This window comes from Saimiri boliviensis, chromosome 9 (assembly GCF_048565385.1).
Source record: "Saimiri boliviensis isolate mSaiBol1 chromosome 9, mSaiBol1.pri, whole genome shotgun sequence".
Lineage (NCBI taxonomy): Eukaryota > Metazoa > Chordata > Mammalia > Primates > Cebidae > Saimiri > Saimiri boliviensis.
The window spans coordinates 52,810,440-52,823,861 of NC_133457.1; the positions used below are offsets into that span (position 1 = coordinate 52,810,440).

Sequence of the window (13,422 nt, forward strand, 5' to 3'; positions counted from 1 at the left end):
CATTCATATAAATTATCCAGAATAGGTAAATCCATAGAGACAGAAAGCAGATTAGTAATTGCCAGGGACTGATTGAGAGTAACTAATTTTGGGGTGATGGAAACATTTTGGAATCAGAAGTGATGGCTGCACAACATTGTTAATGTACTCAATACTACTGAACTACATAGTTTAAAATGGCTAATTTTATGTTATATAAATTTTACCTCATAAAAAAAATTTTTAAAGAGTCTTACATCAAATCCTCACAATCATCTTTTATCTCTTTACTGCCAACACTTTCCATTTCCATTATGATCATTCTTCAGGCCTATTACGTAGTACCAAAGATTTCCTGACCCTGATAAAACTAGCTCCCTTATTAACTCAAATTTCTCCCTCAGTCAACCCAACATCCAGTCTACTCTTCCTATAAATAAAGCTGCACTCACATGACATCACTGCTCAAAGGCCAACAATGGCTGTCGCACATAGCAGATTCTCAATAAATGTTAAATTGAGTAAAACTGAATAAATGATATGAGGAAAACACACACAAAAAAATTTTTACCTGAAAATATAGACCAGTTTCAAATGATTTTTTTGAAAATTCAGAATTTGCACAGTTCTGTGTCAGAAATGCAAAAGATCAGTAAGACCTAGAATGATCCTCTCTGGAAGTTTGTTTAAACACATTATGTCTAAGACTAATTATATACTGTCAAAGAACAGCCTGGCATGGGGGCTCATACCCATAATCCCAGCACTTTGAGAGGCTGTGGCAGGCAGACCCTTTGAGGCCAGGAGTTCAAGACCAGCCTGGCCAACATGGCAAAACCCCATCTCTACTAAAAATACAAAAATTAGCCAGGCATGGTGGCACACACCTGTAATTCCTGCTACTCAGGTGCCTGTTGCATGAGAATCATTTGAACCCAGTAGGTAGAGGTTGCAGTGAGCAGAGATCGTACTGAGTTTTGGGGAACACAAACATTCAGGTCATAGCACTTCCTGACCTCACAGTTCAGCACGATCCTCCTAGGCTTCCTTATGTAACCTGGTTTCCAAATCCTTGATATACTGGATGCCAGTATTTGGAAGCATCCAAGTTTCTCAATACCATTGTTGAAGAATATCTATCAAAAGTGGATTAATTACATCATGTTTTATTTGACCCACACACACATAAGGGAGCTATTGCATTCCTCCACCTGAGCACCTCTCGGATTTGAATAAATGTCATCATGGACTGTGCTGACTAGAAGTAGGACTTCTAGTTCATACATCACCACAGCAGCTCTAAGATTTTTATTCACATAAGCTGCTGCCAGGCTAGGTGCTCACCAATCTATACAATTCCTTTTAAAATTTTAATGTAGAGTTTGACAACACTGTCTGTTCCTATTCATCTTGTTCATGTCTATCTTGATGTTAGTTAGTTAGTGCTTCCAATATTCCTCAGTTTAAGCGTGTCATTCTTCCTTCATCTATATCACTGAGTAAGTGTTGAGATGGGGCCAAAGAAAGTTTTCCTGCTTCTTCTATTTCCTTAGTGAACTACAATTCTGTTCTCGTGTTTCTACTTCAAAACCAATTTCTCCCTCATTGCTTTCCCTCAATCCCTATGACACACTTAAGACTCCTTAGTTGTTTACCAGGACTGTAAGACTTTAGAGTTAGAAGGGACTTTCCAGGATCATTTAGTCTTGCCCAACTCTCTCCTTTACGAGAAACAGGAAATCAGAAAAGTTCAGTTATTGCAGGCCACATGGCTGGGAGCAGAACTAAGCAATACTAAATACATGGTATTCTTTCCATTACAGTTTTTTGTTTAAATTTTCATATGTTCATCGGCTCACTTCATCTACATGAAATAAATTATTTTTTTTGTTCTGTGTTATTTAAAACATTGTGCAATTTTTGTTTTCAAAAATATTCTGGCTACCATACAAAGAGCACGTAATACTCTGTTTCTTCTACTTTGTAAGCTCATTCAGGGAGGAAGTAGATGGAAGTAGATCAATAGCCTGTCTCTACTCTGACAAACTGCCTGGCAAAATAAAGAAAAAATTTGGAGTTGTTACAGGGATTGGGCAAAGGAACATTTTGGTTGCAATTTCAAATCCTGTTTCTCGGTCTGCAGATGCATTAACTATCAACTTCCTAAGACTCAGTAGAAAGAATAATTTTACCATTGTATCGATGATATATATTGAATTTATCAATGACACAACGGATTTTTTTTTTTTTTTTGAGATTGAGTCTTGCTCTGTCACCCAGGCTGAAGTGCAGTGGGGAGACTGAGTCTTGCTCTGTCACCCAGGCTGAAGTGCAGTGGGGAGACTGAGTCTTGCTCTGTTACCCAGGCTGAAGTGCAGTGGCACAATCTTGGCTCAATGTAGCCTCCATGTCCAGGTTCAAGTGATTCTCCTGCCTCAGCCTCCCAAGCAGCTGAGATTACAGGTGCCTGCCACCATACCCAGGTAATTTTTGCATTTTTAGTAGAGACAGTGTTTTACCATGTTGACCAGGGTGGTCTCAAACTCCTGACCTAAAGTGATCCACCTACCTTGGCTTCCCAAAGTGCTGGGATTACAGGTGTGAGCAGCTACTCTTGGCCACAATGGATTCCTTTATATTATTTCTGGTTGATTTATGGTCAACATGGCTTATGACTAAACCTAGATATGGAATTCACTGTGTTTTTAATAAATAACAATCATCCCACACCTTTCCACCAGAATGTAGGATTTGCAAGAGTTAGTATTATTTTTTCACCCTATGATTTCTGCCTGGCTTGGAGAAGGCTCTCAATAAGAATGTGTTGAACAAATGAATGAGCAAATAAGTTTTTCAAAGGTAAAACTCACCCAAAAAATGAAAATGCAAAGATCTGAAATTTTAGTAACTCCCCAAAAAGTAAACGGAAGAGACATATTCCAGAGGGACACACTAAAGCTAACAAGTGAGTCTTCATATTACAATTACAATATTCTTTTTCAACAAGTGCTTACTCCTTTTCTCCTTTGCCCTTTTCTCTGGAATCTCTCATCAGGTTACTCTTTGTTTCCTTAGGCTTGTTTTGCATAAGAGACTTCTCTAATAATTCTCTGTTCATTTTTGTAGAAACACCAAGCAAACGTTCAAGAAATTCAAATCAAGTTCACTATGATAAGATCATAAGGAGGCCACCAGCAGAACCAAAAGAATTAGGCTCTATAAATTATTATTAGTACGACTTCATGACCCAAACTCAGTAACAGTCAAGAATTCACTATATTCCTCTTTGTCGTACAGCTGTTCTCGTAACTCATATCAAAAATATCAACTCTCGCATTCATCAAAACATCAATTTCTAGTAATACTATATTGATTAACTAAAAACATTCTCTTTACTAGTGTTTTTATTAAAGATTATCTTTACACTGTTCCTCTAAAAAAAAGTTAAAAGTCATTAAAAAAAAAGAATGTTAACTCAAAAGTTGAGCATGAAGAAATCTGTTCATCTAATCCTTTTTTCTAATGTTTTTAATATGTTTACAATTTATTTAAATCACTTCAAATGTCTGTGCCAAGTTGAAAGTTACTGAATTAGAACTGCATCAAACCCAAACCAATTATATTCTTTCTCTACTTGTTAAACATTCATGTTAAACATTTTAAAATTATTTTACTTTACCAAGTCAAAACTACAATTTTTGGATGTATCACCAATCGTTTGGTTTATATTACATAAGCATAATATACTAGCTTACATAAACCCACCAAAAAGTTTTCCTTTAAATTTACAAAAGCAGAAAATCTAATTCACAACTGTAAGAAAACAATAGATTTAACAATAAACAGATTAACTTACTAAAAAAATCTTTAAAGACGTTTAACCAATCCATTTTGAAGAAAAATTCCGTGTTCTCTTTTGTCAGTTTGTTAGACACAGCTCAGGATAATTCTCAGTGAGCTTCCTGGTCTGTTCTGCAACACTGAAACTTCCCACACCCAATCCATGTGACCTGGCCCACACCCAGGCAATAGAAAGTTTTCCTGAGGCTTCTCTCTTTCCAAAACTTTTTTTCCTCTAAATTATAACACAGCCTGTATAACAAGTAAATAATGATGGCCAAAAATAGGACCTTATTATTTAGACTTATTTTGGAAGAAGCTGTAAAGCATATACACTTTTTAGTACTAAAATATATTCATGCATTAATCCTTTTGTTTTCTTCTTTTCCTTCTCAACTTTCAAACAATGTCTCTACCAGCACAACCACTGTGAAACAAATCGATTAATTACACTGGACATTTAACTTACCAAACGGGTGCAGAAATTACAAGAAAAGAAAAAGGCTATCTAATGCAAACGCTGGACTTACACCTCTTTATAGGCTAACTACAGATCACTAACCCAAAAAAATGTTTCCAAGCACCTTGGAATATTTGTAGCAATAATTGTAATATAGTAATAAAGTTAACAGAGATTTCCTAAGACTTAAATAGTTAAAAACCTTGATAAAACTGTCTCAGTAACAGAATGTAGTATAGAAGCCATCCCTGGAGTACTAGCAAACAATAAAAATTATATCTAAATGGGCTTTTAGATTTATATATGTAATATCTAATACTGGGATATTTCCTCCCTTTACTCTATGATATTACTTTTTTCACTATATTTTGTTAATTACTGTCATATTCACTCTAGTCCCAAGATACCAGTGTCCTTTTAAAACGGAACAAAAGAGTCTACCTGAGTATATTCTAGTACCCTGTGCACTTATCACTATGGGGCATACTTTCTTGACAGAAATTACCTTAATTTCACCCAATATCTCTAATCAACATGCTTTAAATAAATGTGCAGTATTTACAAAACCGGAAGTATTCCTGGTTTTAACCCTGGTCTCTTCTGCTACTGAAGGAAAATCTCTGATTTGTCTTCCACTGAAAAACTAAAAATAATGGTCTTAATGGCAAAACCCGAAAAGTACTAAAAAAGTTACCTCAGCAGTTAAATATGACCATGACTATATCTACTTAATTACCTTTAGAACACTGAAAATATTTTTTTATGTCAGAAACTGATAATTGATTACTTTATATCTTACTCCAAATTGTACTATATTTTAGTTTTTGTGGTTTTACAATGGTTAAAAACTTTAAATATTTGTCTTTTATTGATGATAATTAGAAGAACATTCTAGAATAACAATAATGTTGAATAAAACTAAGCTGGGCATGGTAGCGAGCATCTGTAGTCCCAGCTACTCGGCAGGCTGAGGTGGGAGAGTTGCTTGAGCCCAGGGGTTCAAGTTTGGCCTGGACAACAGAGCAAGACTCCATCTCTACAAAAACCATAAAAAATAAATAAATAAAAACTAATGTAAAGTAGTGAGTCAGTAGTATTTCGTATTTGTCAATCATGCTATATTGCTCCCAAACTGTCTTTGCAAGGAGAAATTGTACTTTTCTTCTACATACAAACAAAGAACCATTACGCAAATAGCATGTTTGTCTGAAAACCAAAAATGAAATTCCGTCCCTCCCAATTCCTTCCTGTCAGCTCTGGAGAGTTTAATTTTTTTTTTCCTTTTTTAAAGAGAAGAGGCCATTCCTCGCCCATGCATATTTCCTTCCTATTAGCTTAGCCAAGTCCAATGTAGTGCCAAGCAGGCTCTACTGTCTCAGGCCCTAATGGAGGGTCAGTAAAAATAAAAAACAAAAACTTTATATTTAGAGAAATAAAGGGAAAAAAAGAAAATATGAAAGAGGTCTGTAGGTGCTCATGTACAGTAATGATCCACAGTTCTCTTATCAAATAGAAAAATAAAATGGTGGGTTTTAAATGAAGTTCAAAACATAAGGTCATTAGATGTTAAAATTCATTATGTGCCATGTAAATAAGGTGCCTTGGTGCCAAAGAGGCACTTCTGCCTGTAAGTCTAAACTCCAATAGTCATTCATGGATCAAGGAGCCCCTGCTAGAAGATCAGAGTTAGTTCTACTGATTAGCACCACTTTGGCTTGACTTTGAGTGTGGGCCTAGATTTACAGAAACTGCATGTTAACACTTATGACCTTCATTTGTCTTTTGGGTTGAATACCTGCTATGAGTCAAACTTACCCAGCCCTTGCCTTTTCAAGTCAATTACGTACACTGCTGCCAGAATTATGTACAAAGAACTAAGTTCCAGGTTTCACTTAAAACAAAGCACTTCTTTTTGTTGTTTTTTTTTGTTTTTTTTTTTTTGTTTTTTTTTTTTTGAAATAAGAAATATCTTAGCCAGGCACGGTGGCTCATGTCTGTAATCCTAGCACTTTGGGAGGCCGAGGCAGGTGGATCACAAGGTCAGAAGTTCAAGACCAGCCTGGCCAAGATGGTGAAACGCCGTCTCTATTAAAAATTACAAAAAAATTGGCAGGGCGCGGTGGCTCAAGTCTGTAATCCCAGCACTTTGGGAGGCCGAGGCAGGTGGATCACGAGGTCAAGAGATGGAGAGCATCCTGGCCAACATGGTGAAACCCTGTCTCTAGTAAATATACAAAAATTAGCTGGGCGTGATAGCGTGTGCCTGCAGTCCCAGCTACTCGGGAGGCTGAGGCAGGAGAATTGCTTGAACCCGGGAGGCGGAGGCTGCAGTGAGCCGAGATTGTGCCACTGCACTCCAGCCTAGCACCTGGCGACACAGTGAGACTCTGTCTCAAAAAAAATTACAAAAAAATTAGCTGGACGCAGTGGCACATGGCTGTAATCCCAGCTATTCAGGAGGCTGAGGCAGAATTGCTTGAACCCAGGAGATGAAGGTTGCAATAAGCCGAGATCATGCCACTGCAGTCCAGGCTGGGTGACAGAGCAAGACTCTATCTCAAAAAAAGAAAAAAAAGAAGCAGAAATATCTTACCTAGGGTATCTTTTAGGTTTTTTACAATAGATGCTTTCCGAGCACTGTTTTTCCTTTCCACATAGTTAGAAGGCACAAAACCTGTTTTATTCATGGAATTTCGAACTCGCCACCAGGACTTAGAATCATCCAGAAGCCATAATCTCTCATTTTTCTTGATGTCCAATTCTTGTTCTTGTTGAGCCACATAATCAAATTTGGCTACTACCACCACTTCTTCTGCCATCTTTCAACAGCTTCAGCACTGTAAACACATGGAAAACATTTTTATGTAAGGTTGAAATAGTATTAGTCCACATGCTTTTCAAAAGAAACACACCTAAAAATCTAAAGACATAAAGATTAAAAGTAAAAACTATAGAAAAAAAAATACATGAGGCAAATACTAATTTAAAGAGACTGGTGTGGCTGGGCACAGTGGCTCATACCTGTAATCCGACACTTTGGGAGGCCAAGGCAGGCAGATCACTTGAGGTCAGGAGTGAGAGACCAGCCTGGCCAACATGGTATAATCCCATCTGCACTAAAACACAAAAAATAGCTGGGCATGGTGGTGCGCACGTATAGTCCCAGCTACTCAGGAGGCTGAGGAATCACTTGTACCCGGGAGGCAGAGGTTGCAGTGAGCCTAGATCGCGCCACTGCACTCCAGCCTGGGCAACAGAGGGAGACTGTCTCAATCAACCAACCAACAAATCAATCAGTAAAGATACTGGTGTTGCTATATTAATATCAAACAAAATTTTAAGAGCAAAGACCATTACTAGCAATAAAGGCAACTATCCAATGAAAAAGGTTCTACTCAATATATATATCTAAACTTATATGTACCTAACTAGATAGTTCTAAAATATGTTGATAAAACCACAAGGAGAAATTGACAAACTCATTACCACAGAGGACAATTTTTAACATATTATCACAATAATAAAACAACAAAAGAAATAAAAATATTGGGCACAGTGGCTCACACCTGTAATCCCAGCAACTTTGGGAGGCCGAGGTGGATGGATCACCTGAGGACAGGAGTTTAAGTCCTGCCTCCCCAACATGGTGAAACCCGTCTCTACTAAAAATACAAAAATCAGCCAGGTGTGGTAGCTGGCGACTATAATCCCAGCTATTGAGGAGGCTGAGGCAAGAGAATCTTGAACCTGGCAGGTGGAGATTGCAGTGAGCTGAGATCGTGCCACTGCACTCCAGCCTGGGTAACAGGGCCAGACTCAGTCTCAAAAAATAAAAAAATAAAAACATTATTAAGGGTAGAGAAGAAATGATTTTACAACCAGTAAGTCTGATTTAATAGAGATATACAGAGTATTGCTTCCAAACAGAATACAAATGAAACACATACAAAAATTAATCAAATGCCAGGCCATAAAGAATGTCTCAACATTCATGTAACTGGTATCCTATAACCATATTCTCTAACAACCATAAGAAAAAGGTAAGTTTTTAAATACCAAATATGTTTGAAAACTTCTAAAAACTGATGAGTTTAAGAAGAACTCATATAGAATTTTGAAAATACTCAGAAGTAAATGATACTTTTTAAAACTATACATCTAACCCTGGGGGATGCATCAAGAGGAATGTATACAGAAAGATTTTTAGTTTTAAATAGTAACATTAGCAAATAAAAAGAGCTAAAAATAAATTAATGAACTGAGTATCTTAAGCAGTTAGAAAAACCGAATAAACATTAGAAAACCAAATCCAACTAGAAAACAGGCAAAAAAACAGAGACATTCACTGAAGGTTTGCAGATGGAAATTAAGCACACAAAAAGGTATTCATCATCATTAGCTATTAAGAAAATGCAAATTACAACCATATTGAGATGTCACTACACACACTTGTCAGAATGGTTAAGAGTGGTAATACCAAATGATGACAAGGGTAAATTGAAACTAGATTGCTCATGCACTGCTGATGAGAATGTAAAATGGTATGGTTACTCTGTAAAATCATCTTGATAGTTTCTTGTAAAACTAAACACACAATTATCATATAACTCAGCAACTGCACTCCTGGGTATTTATCCCAGATAAGTGAAGACTTGTGTTCACATTTTACATTAATGTTAACAGCAATTTTATTTCTAACAGTCAAAAACTGGAAACTACTCAGACGTCCTTCAATAGGCAAATAATTAAACAAACTGGTGTGCCCATACCAAAAAGGAACAACTGATATACAAAACAACCTGGATGACTCTCCTGGGAATTATGCTCAGTGAAGAAAAGCCAATCCCAAAAGTTAACTATATTACTCCATTTATATAACACTCTTGAAATGACAATAAAAAGTGTAATTAAAATAAAAACTGAAAAACACGAAGTCAAAAAATATTCAAAAGATCCTGAATATCTCTGTTATTAAAGAAATGAGCTAAAACTTAAATATACTTTACCTATCAGGGTGACAAAAATATCACCAATATTATCTAGTGCTCCCCAGAATGTACAAAAATAGCATTCTACTACATTACTGGTATAATAACTGAAAATTTATATAATGCCTTAAGTTTTTAAATTATGGGACATTTCAACATATATAGAAGTAAAGAATAGTATAATGAATTCTACACCTATCACCCGACTTTATCAGTATTATGCCTTGTGATTCACCTATCCCCCTAATTTTTGACGAGGGAACTGGAATCCTATGATTTCATAAAAGTACTAAGAGATTGAAAACCCATACTCCTCAAAAATTAACAAATCAAGGGCTCTTGACATTTTTCCCTTTTTAACCCAATTTGTGTGTGAAAAATTTATTTGTGTGATTTGTGTGTGAAAAATCAGACCTTGGTGATGACCTTAAGCAGGATATAAATAACTCTCTCAAGCATAGCATTCCAATAATGGAACACCAGGCATAAATAGGGTAAGCCATGGGCTTCTCCTCCTGCCTTCTGGCAGTGTGGTGAAACACAGAACTTCTATTCAAAATAATGTTTTTGATGCATAAAAATATATAAGATTGTAAATAAGTCAATTATATTAAAATTCAATTATCAATATATTTTCAAAAGCTCCTTCTGAAAAGGTGTTTATTAAGTTTAAGAACTCCTGCAACACTTATTTCATCTAATGCTAATATTCAAGTTTTGCTGAGTATATTTAAAAAAAAAAATTCTTACAGTTGGTTTGAACTGGGATCCAAACTAAGTCGATATATTGCACTTAAGCTAATATGTTTTAAGTCTCTGACACCATTCTCTTTCCTCACTCTATGTGATTTATTTATTTGTTTAAGAAGTTGGCTTCAGCCGGGCGCGGTGGCTCACGCCTGTAATCCCAGCACTTTGGGAGGCCGAGGCGGGTGGATCACGAGGTCAAGAGATCGAGACCATCCTGGTCGACATGGTGAAACCCCGTCTCTGCTAAAAATACAAAAAATTAGCTGGGCATGGTGGTACGTGCCTGTAATCCCAGCTACTCAGCAGGCTGAGGCAGGAGAATCACGTGAACCCAGGATGCGGAGGTTGCGGTGAGCCGAGATCGCGCCATTGCACACCAGTCTGGGTAACAAGAGTGAAACTCCGTCTCAAAAAAAAAAAAAAAAAAAAAAAAGTTGGCTTCGTTTGTCCTGTAGCATTTCCCACATCGTGTATTTAGCTAATGTATATTTTCGTGGTATTCCTCTATCACCACTATCTCCTATAAACTGGTAATTATTTCTAGAGGCTTTATTTTTTCTAGGTTGTTTTGTCATTGTTGCAAGAATACTTCATAAATATTCTTATGTACTTCTTATTGCCACTTATTAGGAGGCACATTATGTCTGCCTGAACCATTTTCTGTGATATTAAGACTGAATGGTAGAGCTGTAGCATTATAAAGTTTTATCCATTATAAAGTTTATGATTTATCCACCAAATCTCTACCCAATGGTTTTATCTGCCACTGATGTACACTGCCTAGATAAACTGTTTCCAAAATGATGATTTGCTAGCGTAGCTTTTAGAAACTATGATTATTCTTGAAGGAAAATTTTGTCTAATTATTCCATTACTCTAAGACATAAAACCTTATAGAAATGGTAGAATATATACTTCTGTATGGCTATGACATCAATTGGATGTAGATTTAGGCTCACTTGTTTCCATTTTTTGAAGATCACTTTATTTTCTCTTTTTAAAACGTAATTGTTTCATAATTATGTACAACATCTGGATGGTTCTAAATGCTAAACTATCAGGCAAGATACATTTCGAGAGGTCTTCTTCCATACATTCTCTTTTCTCTCCCCTCCCTTTCCCCACCCACCCCATTGGATAGCCATTTATTTGTTTTGGTTTATGTTTCTATTTTTTTTTTTTTAATAAAGAAAGTATTCAAGAAAAATATAAAAGAAAATTGAAAATTCTAATTTTTATCTACCCCCACAACAAAACATACTCACACACATGCATGCATATACACATACACACACAGGGATATACTATATTGTCTTAATCTTTTTCAGTTTAATAATATATCCTTAAGCTCATTCCACAGCAGCATATGAGATTTCCTTTACTAATGTATCTACTACTTCTAACAATTGCACAGTTCTTCATCATTATAGAAGTAGCACTTCCTTCAACTGGACCTGATGGGTCGATGGGTTGTTTCTAATTTTCTGGGATAAATAGTGCTGCAATGAACAGCCTCATATACAAGTCATTTTGATTTTCTGTTAGTGTACCTTTGGGTTAGAATCATAGAAGAATGCTAAGCTACAACTAAGGTTTGTATAATTTTGTGAGATATTGCTAAATGCTGTATTCATAACTATTTTCTAAAATTCCTAATATATCAGTGATTATTTCCTCACAGCCTTGCCAACAAAGAGTGTGGTCGATCTTTTGCATTTTTGCTAATAAGGGAGAAATCGTATTTCAAAATTTTTATTTGTATATCTCTTATTACAGTGATACGTTTTACCATACTTAAGGAACATTTACATTAGTTTTTCTATGTAAACTACTTGTTCATATCTTTTGCCCATATCCTAAAAAGATGACTCCAGCTCCATTAAGTTCTTACCTGAAAAGGTTCCACATTGCCGGAATTTACTGTTTGTTCCAGCCAAAAACCTGGTGATAGGCAGTTGGTTCCCTGAACTCCCACTTAGAGCAGTTAACTTAGAAAGCTTGAAATTATAAATCCTTTCTTTGCCCCTTTGCAATATAAATCTCCTACCTTGAGAACTATCTCTCTGAAATACAAACAATCAAGAAGGTAACTTTCACTTTTGTTCCTAGACCCTGGTAAGAGGGTAAGGGCCAAACACTGGTGGGCCTAATTTGCATCACTGCCTCCTGTCATAAATATAAGGTTGTTTCTCTTCCAGATAAACGCCAATTAACAAACCCAAATGGCCTACTCACATGGACCACCTTCCCACCCTTAAAACCACTCAATGTCTTTCCCTTACCACACTCAACCTTCAAAAAGTCTCTTCCCCTTTTGTTCTGGCAAAGTAAGTTGAGTTCATACTGACTCTCTTCCCTACTGCAAGAGTTACTGAATAAAATCTATCCTTACCATTTTAACTAGTGTCCAGTTTATCTTCAGCATCTATAATTCTAGTTATGGACCAACATAAATACTGGGTTTCCCCAAACTGGACATGCATGAAATATCCAAAGAAGCATTACAAAGGAACTAAGAAATGAAGTACAATATAAACACCTCTCAAGCCCCACACATCCCTTCATAAAGCAAACAGATGCAAACATCACAGCAAAGGTTTAGAAAACGACACTGATATTGGAACTACTGCCCATAGTTCTTCTGCTTCCTAGCTCCTATGTCTTAATTTTTCTTGCTTTACTCTTCATTTTGCTAGAGCATGTCCTTTAGTTGTTTCCTAAGTTAAGACTATACTGGAAGTTAGGACTTCAATGCATGAATTTTTGAAGAGAAAAAAATCAGTGCATAACATTTGTTTTTACCGAAATTTTTAATTTAAAAATATGATTACAATCAACTAGAAAGCCATTTATGCTTAACTGCCAAACAACGCAATAAGAACTAGATCAATTAATGTACTTACATGTTTGTTGTGTTAATTATGACATTAAATTCTTCATTATGGTACATGTTTTCATGGTGGTTTATATCTAATTGCTCATAATTTAGCAAGATTATTTATTGCTCTTACTTTTGTAGTCACATAATGGCTTCTTTCTTTGCTGATCTTGGATCAGTTTATTGTAGTTCAGAGGTATAATATTTTGTAATGCCTGACAAAATGATCACATAGGGATCAAAATTAATAAATTTGTTGAAGAAATAGAATTACAGTTGAGGTTTTTTTTTAAGAGCAAACTTTTTGCTTGATATAGCTTTCTTTATTCTCATTCCTTGGCTCTGTCTTCTAGTCTCTACTAACTACTCAATAAACATTTGTTGAGCGAATAAGTGAATAAATTATGCTATGCACAGCATGTTTGCCTTTGTCATTATTTTGTGCCATCTCCTACTGGGGATGATTTCAAAGTGGTATTTTCAAAAGTGGACAAAATTAGATGGAATTTTATATGACTTACACTGTT

General features: G+C 36.0%; 1 protein-coding gene across 5 annotated transcripts in view; it reads right to left on the minus strand.

Annotated features, from left to right (window-relative positions):
• NCK1 (NCK adaptor protein 1) overlaps positions 1-13,422 on the minus strand; it is a 79,283-nt gene that overhangs the window by 13,612 nt on the left and 52,249 nt on the right. For 3 of the 5 annotated variants that reach the window (XM_003930958.4, XM_010341582.3, XM_074405877.1), the window contains exon 2: positions 6,873-7,116. In XM_003930958.4, the coding sequence (XP_003931007.2) occupies positions 6,873-7,098 (226 nt within the window). In that variant the 5' untranslated portion in view covers positions 7,099-7,116. Of the gene's footprint in view, positions 1-3,835; positions 6,852-6,872; positions 7,117-12,920; positions 13,111-13,422 lie in introns of those variants that run through there. The other 2 variants (XM_074405876.1, XM_010341585.3) reach the window with 2 other exon arrangements.